General features: G+C 55.7%; 1 protein-coding gene across 1 annotated transcript; it reads left to right on the top strand.

Annotated features, from left to right (window-relative positions):
* The first annotated feature begins 84 nt into the window (after positions 1 to 84).
* On the top strand, positions 85 to 26996 carry ZAN (zonadhesin). The gene is made up of 41 exons (XM_061209209.1): positions 85 to 392; positions 729 to 820; positions 1009 to 1087; positions 1179 to 1325; positions 1860 to 2131; positions 2441 to 2525; positions 2999 to 3544; positions 4234 to 4418; positions 6688 to 6829; positions 6998 to 7114; positions 7615 to 7739; positions 7951 to 8096; positions 8773 to 8916; positions 9290 to 9397; positions 9515 to 9684; positions 10534 to 10736; positions 11929 to 12070; positions 12364 to 12611; positions 12820 to 13000; positions 13268 to 13379; positions 13703 to 13797; positions 14077 to 14253; positions 15392 to 15600; positions 15866 to 16010; positions 16320 to 16564; positions 16652 to 16816; positions 16958 to 17082; positions 17425 to 17720; positions 20854 to 21065; positions 21581 to 21722; positions 22062 to 22309; positions 22805 to 22934; positions 23128 to 23302; positions 23613 to 23786; positions 24039 to 24178; positions 24605 to 24804; positions 24910 to 25048; positions 25582 to 25722; positions 26574 to 26673; positions 26777 to 26814; positions 26906 to 26996. The coding sequence occupies exons 1-41, from the start codon at positions 185 to 187 to the stop codon at positions 26944 to 26946; spliced, it is 6789 nt and encodes a 2262-aa protein (XP_061065192.1). The 5' UTR covers positions 85 to 184; the 3' UTR covers positions 26947 to 26996.
* Positions 26997 to 27792: the final 796 nt, after the last annotated feature.

The following is a 27792-nucleotide window of genomic DNA, read 5'->3' as shown; positions in this document are numbered from 1 at the left end:
CTTCTGAGAGGATGCCGCGTTTCCTGGGCCGCGCCCGCGTCCTCACCCAGAACTGCCAAGCACTTCTGGAAGGATCCAAGGCCTCAGCCAGTCGTGTGATGGGTTTAGGCCCATCTCAGTGCCGGCTGATCCTAGGCAACTGTTAGGGCTCCCCAGGGCCAGGCTCCCTGCCCTCGCAGCCCCTATGCCTGTGCCACCCCCCACTTTACTGGCCTTTTCCTTCCCAGGTGGCTTCTACATGCTCCTGGACCCCAAGAATGCAAAACCAAGGCAGAGATCTGCCCTCCTGAGCCCTCTGATCCAGTCCTCCGGCTGCCTGAGCCTGTCCTTTCACTACACCCTACATGGCCAGTCTCCTGGTGCAGCCCTCATGGTCTATGCTTCTGTCTTGGGTGAGAGTGACAACGTCATGGCATTTACACTGTCCTGAGGCTTTTCTTCCAGGGTTGGGTTGACGAGGAAACGTGGGGGCATCTCTCGGGGTCTAGGGAAATCTGGGATACTTGCAAGATGATTCTGCGGAGTGGAATTGGGGAGCGGAAGGCACAGGGTTCTGGAAAAATAGATAAAAACGCCAGGAGAGTGAGAGAGAGAAGGACGTGCTTGCACTTGGGGGAGGGGAATCCACTCCAAGTAATCCCTCTGCTACTCAACCTTCTGAGTATAGGTTTGAAGTCATTTTCCAGCCCCCATCATCTCACTGCTCTCTTGGCCTCCTTCCATTGTAGGCAGCATCCGGAAACACACACTCTTCTCAGGACAACCCGGACCCAACTGGCAGCCTGTTTCTGTCAATTACACAGGCCAGGGACAGATTCAGGTACAGAGGAGCAAGAAAGGGTCAGGTCTCCTTGGACATGGGAGGCGCACCTGATATTGACAAGGATTGAAGGTCTGGGCCCTGGAAGCCGGGTGCCTGGGTCCCTGAAGAGAGTAAAATCAAATGGAGGGGGGGCTGAACATTTGGGCTGTTTCCTCACTCCCAACCCCTTCTCCCTCTCTCTTCAGTTCACCGTGGTGGGCGTGTTTGGAAAGATCCCAGAGCCAGTGGTGGCGGTGGATGCAATCAGCATTGCTCCCTGCGGGGGTGAGAGCAGCTCTGAGAATGGGGGTTGGGGATGGGGGAGGAATAGAGAGCATGGCCCAGATTTCTCACATCTCCCATTTTGATCCCCCAGAGAGCTTTCCTCAGTGTGACTTTGAAGATGAGGCCCATCCCTTCTGTGACTGGGTCCAGGCATTGCAGGATGGCGGACACTGGACCCAGGGAAGTAAAAATACGCTCATCCAGGGTACAGGCCCCTTGGGAGTCTCCCTTAATGGAGGTGAGGAGATGGAGGACCCCTCAAGCCAACGAGTTACTGAACCTGCTCCCAGCTAGGGGGTGGGCTTGTGTGGTTGATGCAAGATGTAGGTGGTGAGGACGAGCCAGCGGGTGTTTACTGGGAAGCCGCCATGGGGCCAGAGCTGTGGAGGCGACAGAGGTAGAGTGAGTTGAGGATTCTCGTGGTTCTGGGGTCACTTGAAACCCCCAGAAGATCCAGGTATAGTGCTTCATTGAGCCCAAGGCCTCAAAATCCACTGGGTCATTTTCAGTCAAGACATTTACTGGTGCAGCCAACAAAGGAATCTGAGTTGCTGGCTTGGTTTTCCCTTTCTTTCTGATCCTGCCTTCTTCAGTTAGAAGTCTAAAATGAGCAGAGAAAAAAACAAAACAAACAAACAAAAAACCCACTGCAATGTGGGGAGTTTGGGTGTTTGCATCAAATCCCCATTTGGAAAGCAAGATGTCACTCAAGAAAGCACCAGACTTGTCCTCTGGAGGTTTCTCACCTTGCCTGTTCCCTTCTTTTGCCCAGAGGGTCACTTTGTCTACCTTGAGGCTGACAAGTTCTCCCAGGCAGGCCAGTCTTTCCGACTGGCGAGCCGGACCTTCTGTGCCCCGGGTGTGATCTGTGTGGAGTTTACCTACCACATGTACGGCCTCGGAAACGGCACGAAACTCAGGCTTCTGTTGGGGAGCCCTGCGGACAGTTCCCCAACTTCTCTCTGGGAACGAGTTGGGTCTCAAAGCGCTGACTGGCTGAACGACTCCATCACCGTCCCTTCGGGACGTCAACAGCCCATGCAGGTGAGAGACAGAGAGAGTCGCTCTTTAAGTGTCACTGTGAGGCCAGGTGAGGGGGACATAACGCCTGGGATCAGGGAGCACAGCCAGGGCTGAGAGGACGGAACACTGGATAAGCAGCAGAGCAGAGGGCGCTCTGTGTTCCCTGTGAGGCTCTCTGGCTCCTGGAAGGGGCCCGGGCCCCCGTTGCACTGTTGAGGCCAGAACAAGGCGACATCTTAGCAGAGGACAGACCCTCTGCCCAGAGAGTTGCTGAGTTGACGGGGATTCACTTTCATTTCTTTCTTGCTTCTTTCTCCCTCGTACCTTCAGCTGATGTTTGAGGCCGAGAGGGGCACCAGCACCGCCTTCGTTGTTGCTCTGGATTTCATCTTGATCAGTCACGGGACCTGTCAAGGTAAGACAAAACCCCAGGTCCCGGAGAGGGGGCCGTGCTCCAGCGTGACCATCTCTCGGGCTTCTCTGTGTGAGCTGCTTAAAATGCAAGTCCTCTTTTGTGCTGAGTCCTCAAGCAGCTTTGTTTTCTATATTATGCCCACCCGTACCTTCCCAGCCCCATCAGAATGCTTGCTTGAGTGAATGTGACTTTGATGCCGTGGATTTCTGTGGTCGGACCCTTTACCTAGTGAATGGTGATCCTGAAGGGAAGGCCGATATCCTATTTGTTATGTGTTTCCTGTACCTGGCGCAAGATCAGACATATGTTAGGAACGATGTTTGTCAGTGTTACCTGAGTGGAGGCTGGGGCGGGGAGGAGAAGGAGAGGTGTGAATGAGTTACTGCTTTGAGCGCACCCATTCCAATTAGCTGTGAGTCAAGGGGGTGGTGGTACGATTCTGACTAAATTCCAGGGATTTATTTTCTTTGCAGGATCTGCGTCAGTAGCGCCTCCTTCCAAACCTCCTGTTACCCGCACTGGCCCTCCTGAAACCCCTGTCCGCACAGAGAAACCTGTGGCCCCTGAGGAAACACCCACCGTCCCCACTGAAATATCCACTGTCCCCACAGAGAAGCCTGTGGCCCGCACAGAAAAACCGACTGTCCCTAGTGAAATATCCACGGTCCCCACAGAAAAACCCACGGTCCCCACCGAAAGGACCACCATCCCCACAGAAAAACCCACGGTCCCCACCGAAAAGACCACCATCCCCACAGAAAAACCCACGGTCCCCACCGAAAGGACCACCATCCCCACGGAAAAACCCACGGTCCCCACCGAAAGGACCACCATCCCCACTGAAAGGACCACCATCCCCACGGAAAAACCCACGGTCCCCAGTGAAAGGCCCACAGTTCCCACGACACCCCAGCCCAGCCCAACTCTTGTACCCACCTGGCCAGCAGCTTTCGTGATGCCAAGTACCTCCATGACCACTGTGACCCAGGCCACCACTGCAACCCCGAGACCTACTCCAGGTGTGTGGTGGAGCATCGGACAAAGAGCTAGAGCTGAAAGTCAGAGACAGTGATGAGGAGAGAGGGCGGGGGAAACGGATGCTTCCAGTAGAAAACTGCAGTCTCAGAGAAGAGAGGAACCAGACACGATGACTTTAGAAAGAATGATGAGGACGACCCTGAGTGAGAGGGCCGGGGGGGTGGGGCATGGGGGAGTGGGAGTTGTTGGGAACCAGGCACTAGACTTACTATTGCTTTTTTTTTTTAATTGAGATATAATTCACTGCCGTAAAAATTCATCCTTTCAAAGTGTACGATTTGGTGGTTTTAGTATATTCACAAGACTGTGGAGCCATCCTCACTTTTCCATTTCAGGACATTTGCATCACCCCATAAAGAAAGCCCGTACCCATTAGCGGTCACTCCCATTCCCCCCACCCCCCAGCCCCTGGCAACCACGCATCTGCTTTCTGCCTGTTCGGTACATTTCATACCGTGGAATCATATAATCGGTGGTCGTTTGTGACTGGCTTCTTTTTTCTGAGCATATGTTGTTGTCAAGGTTCATCCAGATTGTAGTTTGTGTCAGGACTTCCTTCCTTTGAATAGCTGAGTAACGTGGGCCTCCTTCTTCAAGAAGAACGGGAGTGGGGGGTAGAGGGGAGACAGGAGGAAAGCCGGGGGCTTGACGGAGGCTGTTTTCCCCTCAGTGAGCTGCCCGCCGAACGCCCACTACGAGCACTGCGCCTGCCCGGCATCCTGCCAGAGCCCCACGCCCAACTGTGGGCTCCTTTGCAAGCCCGGCTGTGTCTGCGAGCCTGGCTTTCTGTTCAGCGACTCCCGCTGCATCAATGCCTCTTCCTGCAATTGCTTCTACAACGACAATTACTATAAGGTGAGACCCCAGGATGCCCAGGTCCTCTGAGGGAGACTGCGAGCCGAACACCTGGGGTCCGGCGCCACCTGCTCCCCAGGTGACATAAATTTGGATCCATGGGACATTCCCAAGGGGTCAGCTCTCGGGCAGCTGTGACACGGTGGTGGAGTCATTCATTCGGTGTGTGTTTTTTTTGCCTTAATTTTATTATTATTTTTTCTTGGCCACGCCACACGGCATGTGGGATCTTAGTTCCCCGACCAGGGATTGAACCTGTGCCCCTTGCAGTGGAAGGGCAAGAGTCTTGACCACTGGACCGCCAGGGAAGTCCCTTGGCTCTGTTCACACAGTAAATACTTGTTAAGCACCTGCTTTGGCCCAGCCTGACACTAGGCTGTGCGGAAGATCCTGTCATCCCGTGGCCCTGTCCTCGGTGCTCCTGGCAACTTTGATATTTCTGTATTTCTCCGTCCTGCACTGGCAGCCATGATGAATTAGACCGTAGACCAGCCAGGTGGTGCAGGGCCCTTATCTCCATCCTGAGGAAAGTCAGGGGTCCCTGAGTATACAGAGAGCCCTGGACACTGAATGTGTTCAGGCATTTTCAAGGCAGAATGAGGCATTCCAGAACCTTCTTCCAAAGGAACTTGCAAATTTTGATAGGCTAGGTCAAAGGAGAGGAGATAACTGTTCTTGTCTCTCCTAATTGATGCCCACCCCCATCCCCCCGGGAGATTCTGGAGGAGCACAGGCTCTGGGCCAGTGCTGTCCAAAAGGGATGGCGTGCAAACCTCACACAGCATTTACTTGTCCTAATAGCCACATTAAAAAAAAACTACAAGGAGGGAATTCCCTGGCTGCCCAGTGGTTAGGGCTCCACACTCTCACTGCTGAGGGTCCAGGTTCAATCCCTGCTCGGGGAACTAAGATCCCGCAATCCGCGAGTGAGGCCAAAAAAACAAAGAAAAGAAAAGAAAAGAAAAAGTACAAGGAAACAGGTTAAGTTAACTCCAGTCATCTACCCGTTTTAGCATGTAATCAATGGTTATCAATGAGATCATTTACGTACCTTTTTTTTTTTCTACTAAGTCTTCAAAATCCAGTGTGTATTTTACACTTACAGTCTATGTAAGTTTGCACCGGCCACATCTCAAGAGCTCAGTGGCATGTGGCTGGTGGCCATTGTATTGGACAGAGCCGCCCGAGAGTCAGGCCAATCTGAGCTCAAATCCCCGCTCCGCCACACGTTTGCAGTGACCCTGGGCGAGGTTCTTTCTTGACTTATTCAAATCTGTTCCCATGTCTATAAAATGGGCACAACAAGATTTTCTACCTCATTAGGTTGTTGTGAAGGTGAAATTAGATCCTGACACAGAGCAATTACTTAATAAGTGCTAATTATTATTGTTAGCAATTTATGGTAAATATATGTGACCTGTTAATTAAAAGTTCAGTCAGCTATTCATTAGCATCCAGTTCCTCTTCTCAGCTCCAGCGTTCTCCCCATGGGGCGTCCGAGTTTCTTGCTTGCCTCTTCGGGGGCCCCTTCCTCCTCCAGCCCTCTTGACCCGTCTCCCGGGCATCCCTGCGTCAGTGTTGGGAGTAGCTTCAGCTGCAGCCCGGGTAGAACTATCTGTCACAACCATCAGCACCAAGCATCTCTTCCCTCTGCCCCGGGAGACACATATGAACTTATTGTATGTTCACTTATGCATTCAGTAAACGTTTATTGGGTACCTTCAACCCTCTCGGCATTGGGGTCACCACAAATAGGGCATGTCCTTGCTCTCCTAATGCTGTCAGATTCCGGGGGGCACATAGGATGTTGGTTCGTTCTTTCGTTCCGTAAGTATTTATTAAATGAGAACTCTTTGCCAGGCACTGTGCTACGTGTTGGGGCTGAGATAGTGAGTAAAGATAGACATGGTCCCTCGCAGGGGCGCTTATCAGATAATCACAAAGATGAATATAAAAGTGCAGTTGTGGTAAGTCCTGGGAAGGAAAGGTACCCAGAGGTAGTCAAGGAGGTCTGGAGAGTCTTCCTGAGAAGGTAGCAACCCTTGAGCTGAACTCCGCTAGTTGCACAGGAATGGGTTAGAGAGAGGGAGAGGGACACGTTCCAGCACAGCATGTGCAAAGGGCCTGGGGTGAGCAGGAATATCTGGTAGGTGATGAGGAGAGGCGTCTGAGCAAGGTGAGGTCTGCAGGAGGAGAGGGGGCTACAGCACGGGGTGACAGAGGCTGCCCAGGAGCTACGGCCTCGTGACTCCGGCCCCCTTGCCCCCAGCCAGGGACAGCGTGGTTCAGCCCCAGCTGCACAGAACGTTGCCGCTGCCAGCCTGGCAGTCGGACGGAGTGCCAGCCCTATCAGTGCGGGACACGTACAGCGTGCCAGCTGAAGAATGGCCAGTACGGATGCCACCCCTATGGTGAGACCCTCCCCTCAGGCTGTTCCCGCCTGTCCACGTGGGTGTGACACCAGGGTCCCCATCCCTCGCTCGACCAGGGGAGCCCGGGCAGGCCACTGGGTGGGTGAGGTGGCCCTGGGGCCTGGCCTGGTGAACCAGCTTCACATGTCCCCGGCGTCCCCTCGGCAGGCACTGCCACCTGCTTCATCTATGGAGACCCTCATTACTTCACTTTCGACGGGAGGCACTTTACCTTCATGGGCAAGTGCACCTACATCCTGGCCCAACCCTGTGGCAACTCGACAGGTAGGACCCTGGAGATGCCCCCCCACGGCCTGGGCGTGGGGTCTGAGATCAGAAGAGCTGGGCATGGGTTGCACTGGCCGGCAGGAAAGGGCCAGAGCCGCTGGCAGGGGCAAGATGGGAGCAAGGCCGGCGGTAGAGCAAGAGATGACACGTCCATCCCCAAGCAGGACTTTGTGAGGACCAGACTATGGGGAAAATGTGGGTTAGGACTCCTCTCTGTATCCATCGCTTCCTTGGCCGGCTTGGACTAGGGCGCGCCTGGCAGAGGAGGTCCCCGTCCCCTGGGGGGACAGATTTGCGGCATGCAGCCCCACGCTGTTCTGGACGACGCCCCACTCCTGCCAGGGTCCTTCCTCCCCTCTTGAACCGTAGAGCCGCCACCTCTGTGGCCCTTTATCCTGGCAGGGCGCAGGGCCGGTTGGGGGTGGCACCCTCAGTGGGCGCTCAGAAATGCTTCTGGAATGAGCCCCTGGGCGCTCTCCACCCCTCTCCCCGCCCAGAGCCATTCTTCAGGCTGACGGTGAAGAACGAGGAGCGAGGACAGGAGGGCGTGTCCTGCCTGAGCAAGGTCTACGTGACTCTGCCCGAAACCACCATCACCCTGCTCAAGGGCAGACACACGCTGGTGAGTCTGTTCTCCACTCAGCCCTGCAGGGCTGCCGGCCTGGGCTGTGGCCTTGTCCCGCCCAGCTCCTCCGGCCTCCCAACCCTCCAGAGCATTCCACGTGGAGCAGAAGAGGTCATTAGCGTTGCGGTGGGGATGTGGGAGTCGGCTGGGGGTCCTCCTTGACCCCCGGATCTGTCTCTCTGTCTCCTCCCTCGGCCCCGCCTTCCAGGTTGGGGGTCAGCGGGTCACCCTCCCAGCCATACCTTCTAAAGGCATCTTCCTGACTCCAAGTGGGCGATTTGTGCAGCTGCAGACGGCATTCGGGCTGCGGGTGAGATGGGATGGTGACCAGCAGCTGTCTGTGAGCGTGCCCAGGTGAGGGGGCGACCCAGCGAGGCAGCTACCACTCCTCCCACTCTGCCCCTCCCTCTCCCGGGACCCTCCCATCCCCGGCCCCTGCCATCCCAGGCGCTAATTCCCAGTCGTGGGTAGGAGACACCTAGCTCAACGGGCAGGCCTCCCTTTGGTTGAGGAGGGGGAGGAAATGGTTTCAGGGCAGTGTGATAGTAGCAGGATATATACACAAGGCTTTGGGAATGTTCTAGAAGGAGTTGCTAATGAGTCGTGGGAGCCTTCAGAAGAGTGGTCCCTTGACTGCAGTCTTCAAGGATGAGTAGCTCCCCAGATGGCCAAACAAGGGAAAGAAACACTATAGAAATAGTGAACAGTCATTGCAAGGGAAATAGTAGAATGTCTTAGGGCCACCTTCTTAGGGCAAGAAGTTTGTTATGGCTGGAAGATGAGGTGTGAGCAGAAGCGGACGAGGGGAGGCGTAAAGATGGCTCGAGAGTGAGAGCTTGCAGTCCTTGCGCGCCTGGTGCCTGGCGTGGAACCCGTGTTCCGAGTCTGCACCACTTCATCCGCCACTCGCCTCGTGCCAGTGGCCTCCCCGACTCATCCCCTCTCTGCTGTGGTCCCTCAGATGCCGGAGGCCCCTTCTCTCCACTAACGCCTCCTCCTCCTCCTCCCTCCCCACCCCGGCCCCCCGCAGCACCTACTCCAGCAAACTCTGCGGTTTCTGTGGCAACTATGATGGCGACAGTAGCAACGACAACCGGAAGCCGGATGGCAGACCAGCGCGAGACGAGACGGAGCTGGGTAGCAGCTGGCAGGCCTCGGAGGATGAGGACCAGGAGTGAGGACCTCCCCGCCTCCGTCTCCGCCCTCCTGCTCCTTTGCCCCTTCGAGGAACCAAGAACCCCGACTGGCATCACCCCTTTTCTCCTCTCTCCTCTGCTGCACACCCCCACGTCTGTCATTCTTCTCCCCGCTCCCGTTCCCAGCAGAGTTCATTGCCACCACGTTCACCCCCAGCCCCACCATCAGTCAGTCATCCCCAGGCGATTCTGAGCAGCCCCGCCTCTTGCTCGTCCGGCTCCAAGTTTTCCCACCTCTTGGTGTTCAGATGTCCTCCACTAGGGGGTGCCGAGAGCCGGGAAACTGCTGGGGCGGGGTGGGCATGGAGGTGAGCCTCGGTCCTTGGGGCGTTTGGGGTGGGTCTCTTCCAGGTGCCAGGAAAAGCAGGCATCTCCCCCACCTTGCGACACTGCCTTGCAGAACACTGTGTCGGGGCCAGAGTTCTGTGGACGGCTCACGGTCGCTCACGGAGCTTTTGAGTATGTGCGGGGTGGGGGTGGGGGGCAGGAAGGGCCATAGGGGAGCACCAGGTCCTCCGTGGCAGGAGGTGGGAAGTTCTGCCCCCTCATTCCTTCTGACCTGGCCTCTCTCCTCAGGGCCTGCCTGCCTCACCTCAGGGCCTCTTCCTTCTTCGACAACTGCGTGTTTGACATGTGTAATTTCCAGGGGCTACAGCAGATGCTGTGTGCCCACATGTCGGCCTTGACTGAGACCTGCCAGGATGCCGGCTACGTGGTGAAGCCCTGGAGAGGACCCCAGTTCTGCCGTGAGTTGTACCAAGGTGCAGGGCCCCTTCCTTCCGACGCAGACGCAGTGGAGGGCCGGCAGCATCTGAGAGTGGTGGCACAGGCTGGGGCGGGCGCCCTGGTGGAACCCCTTTGCCTCCACACTGGGACAGGGAGATCTGCAGAGTCAGAAACATCCACTGAGAAAATCACACGGTCACCTGCAAACTCAGAAAACCTTCCCAGGGTTTGCTCCCAGCTGTGGATTTGCCAGGCAACGTTTTCAGCCTGGATCCAGCTTGGTTTTGTTACCTCTGATTTGGGCTCTGACTACACTTTGACCTCTTTTTGCTCTATTAAAGTCTTAATTAAAGCTCTTTGGGGAAAAAAAAAAAAAAGAAAGAAAGGTTTCCCAGCTACCTGAAGGTACGGGTATGCAGAGCAATGCATATGTGTGTAAATGCACATCCAGGTCGAGGGATGCACATGTAAAATACACAAAATGTGCATACAGTACAGACTGGTGGGTGGGATGGCGCATCATGACGGCCCCACAGCTCCTGGTCGTGGCCCAGCCCTCTGGGGAGCCTGCTTTGGGGCCTTGATGGGGCCACCTGGGTTCCCTCTGCTCCCCTCCACCCTCCACAGCAGTGCTGCTGAGGCTCCTGGGTCAGTCTGCTCCCGTGGTCCTGCCTCTTGGCAGTTCCCTGCAGGCCCCCTTCCAGGCCCAGGAGGTGGAAGCTGAGTTCCTCGGTGGTTTCTCCCACTCACTGTCTTCTTCTCAAGATGGGGCGGAAGCCTCTAGCCGCCGGCCTTCTGAACTCTGGGCTGGCAACTACCTCTTTCCTCTTCTCCCCATCCCGCCTCACCTGTGCTCCCCCCTCTGCCAGCGCTGGCCTGTCCCCCCAACAGCAGGTACACCCTGTGTGCCAAGCTGTGCCCCGACACCTGCCATTCCGAGTTCTCGGGCATGGCCTGCCAGAACCGCTGCGTGGAGGGCTGTGAGTGCGACCCGGGCTTCGTCCTCAGCGGTCTCCAGTGCGTCCCCAGGTCCGAATGTGGCTGCCTTGACCCCACGGCCGGCTACTTCAAGGTGAGCCGCTGGGGCTGGGCCTCTCTCAGCCCTGCAGCCAGAAGACACTCGTCCCAGTTCTGAAGTCTACGGCCAGCTTGTGGGCAGCAGAGAAAAGGCAGGGTGGGGTGGGGGGGTGGGGGGGTGGGGGTGGGGGGGCTGGGATTAAGGAACTTCGGGCTTAGGTCTAATTTCCCTTTTTCTTGCTTCAGTTCTAGTACTTTTCATCCCTGCAGACCGGGATGGAGTCATAGCACAGTTATTTCCCACGCTGCCCAGCAGAGCCTGGGACCCCCTAGTTCTCTCCCCTCCTATCTTCCCTGCCCGTCACATCCCCGAGTCACTTTCCCGGTTTCTCATCCTCTGAAGGCCCAGGCATGTCTGCATCTCACCTGCACTCTTTCTCTCCTACTGAGGGTCCCTTTCTCTGCTGAAGGATTTCAGCCGCTACCTGGGCCCCATCTTCACCATCTTCTCAGAGGCAGCACTTGAAGCTAGACCCTCATCCGTGAAACTTCTCTCCCTTCCTTTGCCTGTCCCTCACCCAAGGCCTGGGGATGACACTGACGTCCATCCCAGCCCCCTCCCACCTGGTGTCCACTAGGCTCTCCCTGCTCGGTGCCGCGTTCCAGGCTGGCCCGCGGAACTCTCCTCGTCTGCGCTTTGCTCTCTCAGTTTCACCTTCTTTTCAGCCCCTCCCCACTGCTCTGCCTCCCAGGCACTATGCCTATTAGCCACTTTCACCTCCTTTGAGGCCCTGTTGAAATGCTGCTTCCTCCTTGAAGCCCTCCTGAGAAGCATCTCTAAACTCTTGTGGCGAGTGCCGATTGTCTGTGTCAATGGCACGAAACTCTCCCTGGGTGCCCTGATTATCGTCTTTGGGTACAGAATGTGTTGAACCATGTGATCTATCTGTTTGCATGTTGACTGCCCTCTCTGGGCTGTGAGTTCTGTTAGGGCAGGGACCTCGTCCATCCAGCTCATTACTGAATCCCTCACGCCTGGCACAAGGCAGATGATAACTATCTGTTGAACTAGTGAACAAACAAATAATGGAGTGACTGAACGAGTGAGCGAATGCCAGAGTTTTGCAACTAAGCCTGGAGCTTTGGGATGACACGAATGCCTTCCTGGTGAGCAGGTCGGTGATCTGAATAGCAGTGCTAACAGATCAGGGGATAACTTCTTTTCCTTCCTTCGGTCCGTCCGCCAGGTAGGGGAGCGGTGGTTCAAGCCAGGCTGCAGACAGCTCTGCATCTGTGAGGGCAGCAACAGAACTCGCTGTGTGCAGTGGAGGTGCCAGGCCCAGGAGGTGTGTGGTCGGCAGGATGGCATCTACGGCTGCCACGCTCAAGGTGAGCAGTCGAAAGCAGGTGAGCATGGGGGCTGCCCATGTGGCCTCGAGCAAAGGCGTGGTCCTGTCCTAAAGCAGAGAGCTGGAGCGTAACCAGGGGTCTGGAAGGCAATTGCCCAGAGCCAAAGCAGCGTCTTCAAGGACCCAGAGAGTGAGGCTGGGGCAGTCCCTGACCTTGACCTCTCCAAGTCACACCGACCACCCCGATGAGCCATGGGTACCATTCCAATGTGGACTCGCCAAGATGGCAGCTCAGGGTCAGTGCCTCTCTGAACGCCATCTCCTCCTGCCCAGGGTCTGCCACCTGCACTGTCTCGGGGGACCCGCATTACCTGACATTCGACGGAGCCCTGCACCACTTCATGGGCACCTGCACCTACACCCTGACCCGGCCTTGTTGGTTGAGGTCCCCAGAGAATTACTTCATCGTGAGCGCCACCAACGAGTTCCGCGGTGGAAACCTGGAGGCCTCCTATGTCAAAGCCGTCCAAGTGCAGGTCTTCAACCTCAGAATCTCCATGATCAAAGGCCGCAAGGTCGTGGTGCGTGCCTGCGCCGGCCTCCCCGGCCCCACCCCCAGCCCACGCTGCGTCTCTTCTCCGCGTCTCCTTGCCTGCAGGCCCACCTGTCTGGCAGACGCAGCCCCAGTTTCTGAGACACACCCGCCACCCCCCCTCCTGCTCCCTGGTCTTGGCCTCGATGTCCTTGTCCCAGGTGCCTTTCCCTACAGTGTCTTCCCTGCCTCTGTAGCTGGACGGTCGCCGGGTGGCCGTGCCCGTGTGGCCTGCACAAGGCCGGGTGAACGTGAGGTCCAGTGGCTCCTTTATCCTCCTCTACACGGACTTTGGGCTTCAAGTTCGCTATGACGGGAACCACCTGGTGGAAGTGACCGTGCCCTCCTCCTACGCCGGCCGGCTCTGCGGGATGTGCGGTGAGTTCCTAGGGCACCTGCAGGTGAAGCCGGGGGAATGGGCTGGAGCCTATCCCGGTCCTGCTCATCCACACATCTGATTAGCCGTCCTTGGTGCTTGTCGACCTCTTACTTGGTTGAAGGCGTCGTGCGCTAGGGTAGGCATGAAGGGAAGCGGAAGATGAAGGAAGAGAAAGGGCTCATCTTGGTTGGTTGCGTGAAGAGGGAGGGATGCTTCTTGGTCCTGGGGCTGAGTTCAAGGCCTCTGCTGACTGCTCCGTCCCCCAGGGAACTTCAACAACAACAGCCTAGACGACAATCTGCAGCCTGATAAAAGGCCTGCAGTCAGCTCCGCGCACCTGGGGGCCTCCTGGAAGCTAAATGAGTTATCTGAACCTGGGTGAGCCGGAACGGGGCGGGGCGGGGGGGGGGAGGGGAGGAGCTGGACCACGGGAGGAGGCTTGGCGGGCAGCCTGGAGGTGTTCCCTGTGCGTCCCCAGTCTTTCCTGGAGTTGATGACTGATCTGTCTCTTGGGAAGTCCACCCTGAGATCTAACCTTTTGCTTTCCTGCTGCACCTGCTGACCTTACTACTTGAGGCCATCACTCTGTTCTCCTCTCCTGTCCTTATTCCCCTCCCTGTTTCCCTCTCCACTTTTGCTTTGGCTTTTGGAAAGCTTCCTCCAATCCTAAACTCCTGTCCTTTCCCCTCCTCCTCTGTCAGCTGCTTTGCTGCGGGTGGCAAGCCCCCCAGGTGCCTGGGGAAGAAAGTGACGGACGCCTGGAATAAAAACTGTGATATCTTAATGAACCCTCAGGGTAAGCCACGCTCCCCCGGGGCTGGAGACAGAGGAGGGGCACTGAGCAGGGAGGGAGGAAGGGTGAGACAGGAAGTAGTGGCCCTCAAGAGGCAGGCAGAGGGAATGCAGAGGCAGTGGTCACCTGGGAACGCTGACGGACGTGTGGGGTTTTTTGCATCTCAGGCAGTAGGTTCTCAATAATTGTGGGTTTTGATGGAAATGGATGTTGAATTTGCCCCAGAGCAGCCGCGTGGTTCTGCTCCCTCCCCAAGCTTAGCCTCACCTACGTTTCATCCAGGACCCTTCTCCCAGTGCCACGGGGTGGTGGCCCCGCACTCCAGCTTCACCAGTTGCGTGTACGGCCAGTGTGGGACCAAGGGCGACGCCTTGACCCTGTGCCGCTCCCTGCAGGCCTACACGTCCCTGTGTGCCCGCGCAGGCCAGGCCCTCGCCTGGCGGAACCCCACCTTCTGCCGTGAGTGACCTGACAGCCAGGAGGAGTCCCCGAGCCCTGCCCTCTCTTCCTCTCCCCGAATTCTGCTCCTTCACTCTTCCCTTCGCAGCCTGGGCCCCCGGGCCCCATGTGGGACCCTCCTCTGTTCCCCTCTCCCCAGTCTCTCTGAGCCCAGCCCCCATCCTCTACTTGTCTCCCTCTTCTGGGAGCCTCCATCCGATTCTCACTTCACCAAAAAGTTCTGATCTCCCAGGAATTCCCTGGTGGTCCAGTGGTTAGGACTCCAGGCTCCCACGGCAGGGGGCACCGGTTCGATCCCTGGTTCAGATCCCACATGCCATGGGGCGTGGCCCCAAAAAAAAGTTCTGATCTCATTTGGTTACTGCCTCCTCCCCTTCTTCCCTGGGCCAGCTCTGTGACCTTTCTTCTTTCCCAGAAACGCTTTTTTTTTTAATTGTAGTAAAACATACAGAACATAAAAATTACCATTGTGACAATTTTTAAGTGTCCAGTGGCATTAAGTGCATTCACCTTGTTGTGCAACCATCACCACCATCACCCCCAGAACTTTTTCATCTTCCCAAGCTGAAACTCTGTCCACATCAAACACTGTAAGTCCCCTTCCCCTCCCCCAGCCCCTGGGAGCAACCACCATCTACTCTCTGTCTTTGTGAATTCGACGACTCTAGGGACCTCATCTAAGTGGAATCACACGGTATTCCTCTTTTTGTGACTCGCTTATTTCACTTAGCATTATATCCCCAGGGTTCACCATGTTGTAGCAAGTGCCAGAATTTCCTTCTTTTTAAGGCTGAATCATATTCCGTTGTCTGATTGGACCCCATTTTGTTCATCCGTTCGTCTGATGGACATTCCCAGGAACTCTTTTTTTTTTTTTAAGATTTTTTTGATATGGACCATTTTTAAAGTCTTTATTGAATTTGTTACAGTATTGTTTCTGTTTTATGTTTTTGGTTTTTTGGACTTGAGGCATGTGGGATCTTAGCTCCCCAACCAGGGATGAAACCCTACCTCCTGCAGTGGAAGGCAAAGTCTTAACCACTGGACCCCCAGGGAAGTCCCTCCCAGGAACTCTTGATGCCCCAAGGTCAGAGAGCTGGAAATCACTCTTCCTTCCTAAACACCAATTTCTTCTTAGCTCTGAACTGCCCACTGGGCAGCAGCTACAGCACCTGTGCCAACCCCTGCCCGGCCACCTGCCTCAGCCCGAGTACTCCATCATACTGCCCGTCCTCGCTGCCCTGTGCCGAGGGCTGCGAGTGCCAGAAAGGCCACATCCTGAGTGGGACCTCCTGTGTGCCCCTCAGCCAGTGTGGCTGCACCAGCCAGAGGGGCTCCTACCACCCGGTGAGAGGCCAGACCACAGGGGGTGCCCTGCCCTTCCCAGCTCCCCGAGTTTGGGGGCCAGAGGGCTCAGAGCCAGCAAAGGGGTAGGGTGGACCAGTGCTGGGGGCTGAGGAGCAAATCCAGAAGCCAAGAGCCTGAGAAAGGCTAGCGATGGAGGCGGGCAGCCAAGGGAAGCGAGCCTCATGGGGGCCCTGGGATGCGGGGGGCTCCGACCATCTCTGGCTTCCAAGTTTCTGTCGGCTCCATTGATGCCTGCGCCCCACAGGTCGGGGAGAGCTGGTACACGGACAACACCTGCTCCAGGCTCTGCACCTGCTCGGCTCACAACAACATCTCCTGCCTCCAAACCGCCTGCAAGCCTGGCCAGATGTGCTGGTCCCAGGATGGGCTGATACGGTGCCGGGCGGCAGGTAAGCCTCCACTGAGCGTGGAGGAGGACCTTCAGCCACCAAGACGAACTCTCCCCAACTCCCCCTCTGTCAAGAAGGGCTCCTCGGGGTTCACTCATGGTTCCCGTGGCAGCCGTGGACTTAGACGGGATATTATAAGTCTCTCCCTGGCCGAGTGACACCTGCTTCACCTCCTCACGTCTTGACTCTTTTCTCTGTCTCCTTCCCTTCGGAGGTTCCCTCTCCTCCACATCCTTTCCTTGAAGCAGGGGAGAAGGCCTGTTCTTGCTAGAGGCTGGACCACTCCTCAGCCACCTGTCTGTCCTCCAGGGATGGGAGAGTGCCGCATCCGCGACACGTCCCACTACGTAAGCTTTGATGGCAGTTACCATGTGGTTAGGGGCACCTGCACTTACGTCTTGGTGAAAATATGCCACTCCACCATGGACCAGCCTTTCTTCAAGATCAGTGGCAAGAATGGGAAGCGGAAAGACCAACCCCACACTTTCTACCTCCGCCAGGTCCACGTGGACATCTTTAATACCCTGGTCACCCTGAAGAAGGACCAAGTGCTGGTGAGAGAGGCAGGCGGGGAGGACGTGGGCTCTGGGGACGGGGCTCTGGTCCTTCTTCCTGCTCACGGGTCCTGCCCTCCTCTGTAGATCAATGGCACACAGGTCACCCTCCCGGCGACCACCCAGATCCGGGGAGTCAAAGTCATTTCCAGGGACGGCTACACCGTGCTCACCATCAACATCGGGGTGCAAGTCAAGTTTGACGGCAGTGGTTTCCTAGAGGTCGAAATCCCCAAAGCCTATTATGAAAAGGTGAGGAAAACACCTGGGTCTCTTCGTAGGGGAGTCAGCCTGCAGGGAGGGGGGCGCCTTTCTCTTTAAGGGGATGCCAACAAAAAATGCCCTCTGCCATCCCTGGCGCTGAGGATCCCTCGATCCCCTCTGCCCACCCAGACCTGCGGCATGTGCGGGAACTTCAATGGTGAGGAAGAAGACGAACTATTGATGCCTAATGACGAACTAGCCCTGGATGACGTCACGTATGTGGATAGTTGGCAAGACAAGGAGATCGACCCAAAGTAATTGCCCCCGAAGACTCTCTGCCTTTGCACAGGAACAAGAGTTGGGATTCTAGACTGTATGGCCCACCTGGGATGGGAAGACTAGAGTGGTCCTTTGTGCGTGTAACTTGACAGGCGATGGCGTCTGGGTCCCAGGAACCTATATGGGGAAACGAGAAAGTCTTCCTGTCTTGGCTTCGAAACGTGGGAGGAGACCGAGGCCACGTGGAAGGCTGGCCAGAGCCCAGGCCAGCTTCCCGGTGAAGACAGGAGGGGTCTTCAGGGTGGTTTGGGAGCGCCAAGTCATTATCATAGATGAGGCAGTGGCTGTCCCTAGGATGACCCCCTTTGCCTTCCCAGTTGCCAAGAAGATGACAAGAAGACTGAAGCAGAACCTCAGGAGAAGCCAAATACAAACTGCCGGGCAGCTGACCTGGCAAGAGCCCAGGAGCAATGCCAGGCGGCTTTTCAGGCTCCAGCCTGGGCGAAGTGTGCCACCCGCGTGATTCTCAGTCCCTTCTTGCTCAGATGTACCCACAGCCTCTGTGAGTTTGGAGACCTCAACCATGCCCTCTGCCAGTCTCTGCAAGCCTTCGGGGCCGCCTGCCAGGCCCAGGGGATCAAGCCTCCGATCTGGAGAAACAGCAGCTTCTGCCGTGAGTGTGTCCTCAGGCCACCCGCAGACTGCTCCCAAACCCTCTTTCCGTCTGTGTATCTCAGAAAGCTCCCCCATTCAACATTTCAGTTGTTCCCGACCTATTTCTGACCTCATTTTCTCTGATGTGGACCATTTACAGCAAGCTCTTAGCTAGTGCCCCATACCACCAGGACCGCACGGGCTGCTTGTCAGCAGCTCCTTTCCAAAAGAAATGTGATCATGTTAGGCCCCTGCACGGCTGTTGCCTGCAAGTCCAAGCTCCTCCCTGAGATGTTTGAGAGATTCTGCAAGCTGTGCCCCTCCCCCACCCCCCTTTCCTGTGCGCCAGCGTCACCTGCATCAAACCATCCCATTCCCCACACAGGCCTCGCTTTCCCACACACCTCCCTGCCTTTATACATACCACGCCCTGCACCCGAAAGGTTCTTTCTTCTCCCCTCCTGGCAGACTCTGAGGTATCCTCCTCCAGCTCTTTCCTTTACAAAAATTTTTTTAAATTATTATTCACATACCATATTCTTCTACCCTTTAAAAGTATACAATTTACTGATTTTCAGGATCTTCACAAAGTTGTACAAACAGCACCACTATCTAATTCCAGAACCTTTTATTTTTATTTATTTATTTATTTATTTAGGTTGCGCCGGGCCTTAGTTGCGGCGTGCGTGTGGGTTCTAGTTCCCTGACCAGGGATCGAACCCGGGCCCCCTGCATTGGGAGCGCGGAGTCTTACCCACTGGACCACAAGGGAAGTCCCCAAGAACATTTTAAATTTTTTTTTTTTTTTTAAACTTAGCTTTTTTTTTAAATTTTTTAATTTATTTATGGCTGTGTTGGGTCTTCGTTTCTGTGCGAGGGCTTTCTCTAGTTGTGGCAAGCGGGGGCCACTCTTCATCGCGGTGTGCGGGCCTCTCACTATCGTGGCCTCTCTTGTTGCGGAGCACAGGCTCCAGACGCGCAGGCTCAGTAATTGCGGCTCACGGGCCCAGTTGCTCCGCGGCATGTGGGATCTTCCCAGACCAGGGCACGAACCCGTGTCCCCTGCATTGGCAGGCAGATTCTCAACCACTGCGCCACCAGGGAAGCCCCATTTTAAATTTTAAAACAGTGATTACGGTGTTTTTCCTATGTGATGCATTCCTATGGTTCAAAAACTTTGAAAGTATTAAAAGATTCCCAGTGAAAAGTCTCCCTCTCGCCCTGACCCCAGGGGCCCAGGTCCCAGCCTGCTCTTTTCAGCATCTGAGTATTTTTCCAAAAGTCTTTTATTTCTGCACATACAGACAAATGCAAATTTATTTTCTGTATTTTCTTACAAACGGCAGATGGGACACAGTAGTTTGCACTTTATTTTTTTTCACTTGACAAACTAGCTTGGCGGTCCTTCCCCGTCAGATATGTAAAGAGTGTCCTCATTCTCTTTTGCAGCTGCGTCATAATTCATTTATCATAATTTATTTAGTCTTCTAGCGATGGACTTTCTAGTTGTTTCCAGTCTTTTGCTATTGCAAACAGTGTTGCAAGGATAACCTTATGCAGATACAATTCTCTACGTGTGTGTCTCTTATCTGTAGGATAAATTTGTAGACCTGGAATTGTTGGATCAAGGATTGTGTGGATTTGTGCTTTTGAGAGATGTTGCCAAATGGCCTTCCATAGGGGTTGAGGAATTTACATTCCCACCAGCAACATACGAGAGTGCCCATTTCCCCACAGACTGGCCAACACACAGCATTATGGTGCTTTTGGATTTTTGCCAATCTGATATGTGAAAGATAAAAAGAGTCTTAATTTGTATTTTTCCTATTATGAGTGAAGTTGTGCATTCTTTTATATGTTCAGGAGCCATGTGGATTTCCCTTTGTGTGATTTCTTCATACCCATTCACCATTTTTTCCACTGGTTTGTTGGTCTTTGTTGAAATATTTTATAGATGTCCTTTGTCTACTACAGAGAGTAGCCCTTCATTAGTAACACGAGTTACAAAAATTTTTTCCAGGACTCTTTTTTTCATCTTTCACTCTTTTTTTTACCATGCAGAAAAAAAAAAAAATATATATATATATATATATATATGTATTTGTGAGGTCAAATATAATAGTCTTTGTTTTATGGCTTCTGCAGGTTGAGCCTTAGTTACAAACGGCTTCCCCACTCTGAAGTTAAAAAAGAATTTGCCTACGTTTTGCTCTAGTATTTGTATGGTTTCTTTTTTTGTTTATATTTAAATGTTTGATCCATGGGGATTTATCCTAGTGTGTAGGATGAGAACTGAATCAACTTTGTGTTTATTTTTTCCCAGTATTATTAAATGACCAGTCTCTCTTTTTCCACTGCCTCAGATGCCATGATTTATATTAAATTCCCACATGTATTTGGATCCCTCTCTGGGCCTTTTTCTCCGCTTCCACTGCTCCATTTATCTTCACTTACTAGCAGCACAATGTTGTGGTCACTGAGAGTTTAGATAGTGTTTAGGTTTCTGGTAAAAGGACATACACTACCTACTGTTGTTTTTTTTTCCAGTTTTTTTTGTTTTGTTTTAGAATTTTCCCAGCTTTTCTGCTTTGTTTATATCCTCATTTCCACGTTAATATCATCTCGTCCTATTAAAAAACAAAACAAAATCCTGTTGGTGTATTTTCTGGGGATCATATTAAATGTATAATTAACTTAGGGAGGGACTTCCCTGGCAGTCCAGTGGTTAGGATTCTGCGCTTCCACGGGGGGCACGAGTTCGATCCCTGGTCGGGGAACTAAGATCCCACGTGGCACCTGGCGCGGCCAAAAAAACTAAATAATAATAATAATTAAATTAACTTAGGGAGGACTGACATCTTCCCATCTGTGACCATTTCCATTTGTTTGCAACTACTTCTACTTAAAGGGCTTTATTTAGCTCCTCCAGCACAGTGGATACCTCCCTGCCCTGTGCTCCTGTCACACCTCGTACACACACACGCCAGTCACATGCTTACTGACCAGATGCACCAGGGTCGCGCTGCTGCGGCTGCTGGCTGACCTCGGATTCCCACGCCGAGTGGGGAGAACCATTCTTGCTCTTCTCTGTCCTCGGAGCCAGCACACAGCCCACACTCAGTCAATGTTCCCCCCCCCACCAACCCCTCCAGCTCTGGACTGCTCCGCCCACAGCGTCTACACCACCTGCGTTCCCTCCTGCCCTCCTTCCTGCTGGGACCCAGAAGGCCAGTGCAAAGGCTCCAGAGTTCCCTCCACCTGCGAGGAGGGCTGTGTCTGTGAGCCCGGCTACGTGCTCAGTGGATGGCAGTGTGTGCCCAGGAGCCAGTGCAGCTGCAGGGACGCCCAGGGCAACTCCCTCCCTGTGAGTGGGGGCAGGAAGTAGGGGTGGGGGCAACACACCTTCGGGATGCCATGTTCTCCTTTCCTGTGCCTCTCTCAGCCTGGGCCACCCGCGCCTCTACTGCTGGCCCTGGGCGTGAAGGCTGGTGATGGGGCAGGGTGGCCTCCTGCCAGGTCTGGGCTAGAGGGTGCGTGGTTTGGGTTTGGGGACTGAGAAATGCAAACCACAGGGATGCAGCCGGTAGGGTGGCTTTGATTTGAATCCTGATGGTACCACTCATGAGTCAGGGGACCTCTGTGACCTCAGTTTCCTCATCTGTAAGATGGGTTCAGCAGTACCTCCTGAGCAGCCTGTGTGAGACACTGAGCACAATGCCTCTAGGGGGCGGTACAGGTCCATAGGGGTGCAGATGGCACCGGGACTGCCTCTGGCCCGTGCCAAGTGAGCCATCAGACTGTAGGCTTAGGCTGAAGTCGTCGAAGAAAGAGAGCTGGCCCTTCCCTTCTCACTCCCCGTTCTCCCTGCGGCGTCTGCAGGCGGGTAAGTCCTGGTTCTCCAGAGGCTGCTCCAAGAGGTGTGCCTGCAGAGCGGGCGCCGTTCAGTGCTGGCCCTTCACCTGCCCCTCGGGCTCCCGGTGCCAGCCCAACGAGGACGGCAAAGACTACTGCGCACCTGAGAGTAAGGGGGGCCCTCGGGGAGGTGGAGCCAGAGAGGCCCGGGCTGGGGGCTCTGGAGAGGGAGGGACCCGGCGCGGGCAAGGGTGGGCCTAGGCTCTCAGGCTCCTACCAGCTCCCTGGTCGCCTGCATGATCCTCTCTGGGATCTGCTATCTTAAGGGCAAAAAGAGGGAACCAGGCAAGGAGATCCTCTCAAGCAGGGAGAGGGAGAAAGTGGAAGATCAAGTCCACGGGGAGCCCAGGGCTAAGAGGGAAGGTGACAGGAGGCCCCAGGCGGGTGAGGGGCTCTGGGGCGGTTACATCGCTCAGGGTGCCTTCTTAGCATTGGCCCTTCTTTTCAGAGTCAGAGCAATGCACAATTTATGGGGACCCCCGTTACCACACATTTGATGGCCTCAGCTACCGCTTCCAGGGCCGCATGACCTACTTTCTGATCAAGACCTTGGACGTGCTCCCTGATGGGGTGGAGCCCTTGGTCGTGGAGGGCCGCAACAAGGTGTATCCGTCCTTCAACCCCATCTTCCTGCACGAAATCATCGTGGTGGTCTACGGCTACACAGTCCAGCTCCAGACGGAACTGGGACTTGTAGTAAGAGCCAGGCCAGGCTGGGAGGGTCTGGGGAGGCAGGTCGGGCCATGGGAGGCCACCTGGAGCAGGTGAAGCCAGGACTCTGTGTTCCCTGGGAAGTTCCCAGCAGAGGCTGCCTGGTTTTGGAAATCAGAATCAGTGCCACACTCACCTCCTTGGGGGGAGGCAGAGGAGGGCAGTGGGATTACATACAAGGTGGGAGAGAGGCAGGGGGAGAGGGAGAAGGGAAGCTCATGCAGTGTGAGGGTGGAGCTGTGCTGAAGAAGTACCAGGGCACCCACCTGCCAGTTTCTTTGCAAGGAAGGGGCTGAGGCTGCAACAGGAGCAGACCTCAGGGAGGCCTTTGCCACTCCGGGTAGCAAAGCTTCCTGCGGTATCTTGTTCCCTGGAATGATGACACTGAGAGGTACCAAGATGTGCAGAGAGACAGAGGCCAAAGCGGCAGAGGGTCACCTTGATTCAGGCCTCCGTGCCGCTCCTGTCTGCCTTCTCCAGGTCAACGGTCAGAAGATGGCCATCCCCTACGAGCCCAACGACCAGCTGCGGGTCATCATGCGAGGCCATCGCCTGTATCTGATCACAGACTTTGAGCTGGTCATCAGCTTCAATGGAAAGAACAATGCAGGTACCTGAGCGTGGGGACCGGAGGGCCGAAGGGACATTCCAAGGATGGGGGTAGGGAAAACCACGTCTTGGGCCGAGCGTGGTGAAAGGACCCCTGCCTGGGAGCGGGGCCCCCGAGCTCCAGGGGAGGACGCAGGAGGGGTGGGAAGTGACGAGGTGGGGAGTTTCGATTCTGGGCTCCCTTCCTCCTGCAGTGATCTCCCTGCCCATCACGTACCGGAGGCTTGTGCGCGGCCTGTGCGGCAACTACGACCAGAACAAGAGGAATGATTTTATGCTGCCCAACGGTGCCCTCACCCAGAACCTCCTTGTCTTTGGCAACAGTTGGGAAGTGAAGAAGACCAAGGGAGGCCTCCCCCGCTTCTCAAGGTGAGAGGGCTGGGGCTCTGAGCAGGGAGGCCCAGGCCCGGGGGTGGAGGGGCGATGAGCGACACCGTAGTATCTGTTTACACCCTGCTCACCCCCATATCCTCAGCAGAGGAGGAACCCCGAGGTCTAGGGCTCAGACTGGCCTGATTCTCCTAATCCCATCGTTTCTTTCCCCTCCCACTGCCTGTGGGGCACCTGCCCTGTGGATGCCGGTCTGTGCCCGAGCCCTCCCCTCCCATGCCCTCCCCAGTTCTTCCTAAGTTCACAGCCGTGGTGGGCCTCACCTGGCTCTTCACCATCTCTGCCCCAGGGAGGTACAAGAGGAGGAAGTGAAAGAAGAAGAGGCGTCAGGCTTTCATGTGTCAGAATGCAGCCCAGCGCAGCTGGAGCTCATCGACCACACACAGGCGTGTAGGGTGCTGGTGGACCCCCAGGGCCCCTTTGCTGCCTGTCACCAGCCTGTGGCCCCAGAACTCTTCCTGGAGTGAGTCGGGGACCCAGGACACATGGGAATGGCCTTTCTCCAGGTCCTGGGGCCTGTTCTCTGATCGGCTCTCTGTTGGGCACAGTTGTCTCTGTGGCCTTGGTACCTTGTCTCTCTCTCTCACACACACACACACACACACACACACACACACACACTGCCTGGTGGGGCTTCCAGGGCCTCTTCTGTGGGGCTGGGTCTCCTTGCCTCCCCCTCTCTGACAGCACCCAACTGTCCCTGCCATCCCCCCAGGCACTGTGTGTCTGATCTGTGTGCCGCCCGGGACCCCATAGAGCAGGAGGAGCTGCGTTGCCAGGTCCTCAGCGGGTACGCCATCATCTGCCAGGAGGCGGGCGCCGCCCCGGTCGGCTGGCGGGACCACACCCGCTGCGGTGAGGCCCTGACCTTCCCCAGCAGCGGGCTCCTGACCTCCTCCCCCACCCCCGGCCATTTCCACCCTCTGCTCCGCTCTGACCCCCACCGGTACCCGCACCTTGGCTTCCTGCCTTGGTTCCCCCAACCCTGAACTTTCCCCTCGTCAACGTCCTCCCGAGCTAACTCCTTCTCTGCCCTCACCCGAAGCCTCAGCCCCATCACCCCGTCACCCCGTCCTGCTGCTTCTCGCCAGTGCCCATCTTTGCTCCACCTCATGCGCTGGTGTCACAGACAAAAAGACACGTAAAGCTGGTCCACTCTTCTGGCTCCCCTGCCTCTACCAAGCTCTGTGCTCTGTTGGGTGACCTCATTCCCCATATGTGGGGGGCCAGCCCCAGCGCAGCCACCTTCTGACTATGACTCTGTCCCCTCTGTCCCCTCAGCCTTGCCGTGTCCAGCCAATACCGTCTATCAGAGCTGTATGACACCCTGCCCAGCCTCCTGTGCCACCCTGGCAGCTCCCAGGGACTGCAAGGGCCCCTGTGTGGAGGGCTGTGCCAGCCTCCCAGGCTACATCTACAGTGGTGCCCAGAGCCTCCCCCTGGCCCACTGCGGCTGCACCAACAATGGCATCTACTACCAGGTCTGGGCTGGAAGTGGGAGGCCTCGGGAGAGCAGAGGTGCACAAGGAGAGCCAGACTCTGGAGGTGAACCAGAACCCCACCTCCCGCCCCTTCTCCCTCTCCAGCAGGGTGACAGCTTCGTGACCGAGGATTGCTCCCAGCGCTGCACCTGTGCCAGCTCGGGGGTCCTGCTGTGTGAGCCCCTCAGCTGCAGCCCTGGGGAGATCTGCACCCTGGGGAACCTCACTCGTGGCTGCTTCCGAGGTGAGCCTGGACCGGCCCTTGGCTTCAAGCTGCCCTCATACCCTTGGGAGTGGGCTGGGGGTGGGGGTGAGGGTGGAGGTGTTCCTGGACCGAGGAGCATCCCTCCCAGTCCTGTGCCTGGGACTCCATCTCATCAGTGTCAGGAAGTTCGTGGCATGTGATCCCACTCTCTCTTTTTCGGGAGGGCCAAAGGCACAGGCCCTGCCTTCTCTGAGCCTCTGCTGTCTGCCGGGCACTGTGCTGGGCCCTTTGCCCAGCCTTAGCTTCCCAGGATCTCCTTTAGTCCTTACTCACCACTTGGGGGTAAGCATAGCATCCCCACTTTATAGGTAAAGAAAATGGAGTTCAGAGAGGGTAAGCAGTTTCCCCAGAGCTCGGGGGCTGTAGAGCCAGGACTGGAAACCCGGCCAGCGGACCCTGGCGAGTCTCTGTCAGCTGCTGCTTTATTCCCTGGCGTCCCAGCCCCTAGGCCCCTCTTCCTGGCTGTGGGTGTCCTCTCAGAACCCCCTTCCCAACCCCTTCCATCCTTGCAGACAGCCCGTGCCTACAGAACCCCTGTCAGAATGATGGTCGGTGCCAGGAGCAGGGAACCCACTTCACCTGTGAGTGTGAGCTTGGTTACGGGGGCCACCTCTGCACGGAGCCTCGGGATGTGCCACCCACCAAAACGCCAGGCAAGAACTCTTCCCAGGCCCTGTATCCTCACGGCCCCTTCCCCACAAACAACGGCCGCAGAATTATCCCATATATATAATATTAACCTATAATATCTATTATAGATGTATAATAGATAGTATAGTATCAATGTCGTATATTACTATATGAAATATAATAATATAATATGATCCCTACAGATTAGCCGGATGAGTGTCCTCCAAGGATCTCAGAGTCCCTTTGCCCATCTCCTACCCACACACTCTGGAATCTTCTCTCTGACCCTGAGCTCCCCACTTCTGTGATCTGTATGCCTCACCCTGCTGTTATTCCCCTCTCTTGTGTCCCTCTGAGCCTCCAGTACCTTTTCTTGGTATTCTCCATCCCAAACTGTAATTCCTGTGAGCCTCTGGGCCAGCGGTTCTCCAACTTTGTCCTCGTGCCTAAGATCGGGGTGGAGCAGGGGTGTCTTGTTTACCTTGTTCATTCCGGGACTCATCCCCAGAGATTTGGATTCAGTAGGTCTGGAGCGGGCCCCAGAGATCTGCATTTTTCACAAGCTCCCAGGTGACCGATGGAAGTGATGCCTGGGCTACTCTTTGAGAAGCAGTGACCGACATAATACCCTGGACTCTAGGGGACCAACTGGATAAACATCCCCTTAGAAGGTTCATGGGAGTTGTGTGTCCAGAAGCAGGAGGGCAGCGCCAAAGCCTTGAAACCCCTGGGAGCAGCAGCCTCCTAGAGGGAGAACCGGCCACCAGGGATGTAGGGGATGCAGTCCCTCCAGGGTGGCAGCCGAGGACTGAAAGGGAGTGTCTCTGCCACCCCTTCCTATCCCACATCCCTATTTCTCTTCCCCACGCCCCAGAAGCCTCCAACTTTGTGGTCACCCTGTTGGGATGGCTGGTGCCTGTGCTGGTCATAGTGTCAGCAGTGACCGGAGAATGCATTTCCAGGAAGAGGAGGAGGTGAGTTTCAGGAAAGGGGAAGAGGAGGGGCGGCTGGGAGGGGAGCAAACATGGGGAGCGGGCGCCGACCTTCAAGCTGGTGTCTGTTCCCCACGCCCTCTAGGGAGAAAATGCAGAGCCAGACCAGAGGCAAGCTGCCAGGTACCGGTGAGCACCAGCCCCACCGTCCACAGCTTTGGCTCCGGGAAGTCGAGTCTGCTTCTAACACAAGGTTTTCTCGCTTTCTCCTCAGATTTTGCTCCAGAGCATGCCTTCAAAGTCGCTCAGTTCTGAGTTGTCCACAGAAGAAGGAGACATAAAATTATTTATTTTTGAGATGTGAATTTGTACATGATTCTGGTGGAGAAAGGCTCTGTGAGGGGGGTCTTGAGGGGAGAAGTAGGAGGGAGACGGGGTGTGAGGGTCTAGGGCTGGGGGCTCCACAGAGTGTCCAGAGGGGAGGGGAACAGAGGTCTGAGGAGGCGAGGGGCTGTCTGTCCCTTCGACAAAGCCACGTGAGGGTGGGCCACCCGCCCTCCGGCTTCGGGGATACAGGAGAAAAGACTTCACCCCAGGAATCCTCGTTCTTGGTGGACTTGGCCTCAGAGCTCCCCACGGGCAGGTAGTGAAAGGTGATCCTGAGGTTCTACATTTCTAACGATGAGACTAAGGCGCTGGGCAGAGGCTAAGGACTGGGAATGTGGGTTTTTCCAAAGGGTGAACCGGCCGGCCTGTGACCAAAAGGGCCTTGGGGTTCCTATGGTAACTGAGGGTGGAGCCTGAGGGCCGCTTGGGAAGAGTTTGGAGCTCCGTCCTATTGGGAGTGAGCAGCTCACCTCAGCCAAAGGCCAAAGTGCAAACACTCCCACCCTGACCCCTGTGCCTCGTGCCTCTCACCAGGCAGGTCCTGGGGGAAGGGGTGGGACATCCCGCTTGGGCTCTAAGAAGAAAAAGAAGGTTGCCAACTGGGGGTGCTCAGGATGTGGGACCCCCAAGGACAGGGGACGCCAAAACAGGCAGGACCCTGGGTTCTAGAAAGGAATCCTTATTCTGTGCTTATCCTCCAAATGACCCCAGCAGCCACCTTCATGTAAGGAAGCAAGACCCAAATTGGTTGGGGAAAGGGCTCCAAGGGAGGGG

Source organism: Eubalaena glacialis, chromosome 13 (genome assembly GCF_028564815.1).
Source record: "Eubalaena glacialis isolate mEubGla1 chromosome 13, mEubGla1.1.hap2.+ XY, whole genome shotgun sequence".
Taxonomy (NCBI): Eukaryota; Metazoa; Chordata; class Mammalia; order Artiodactyla; family Balaenidae; genus Eubalaena; species Eubalaena glacialis.
The sequence above is the reverse complement of the archived record's forward strand: the minus strand, read 5'-3'. Positions and strand labels throughout refer to the sequence as shown.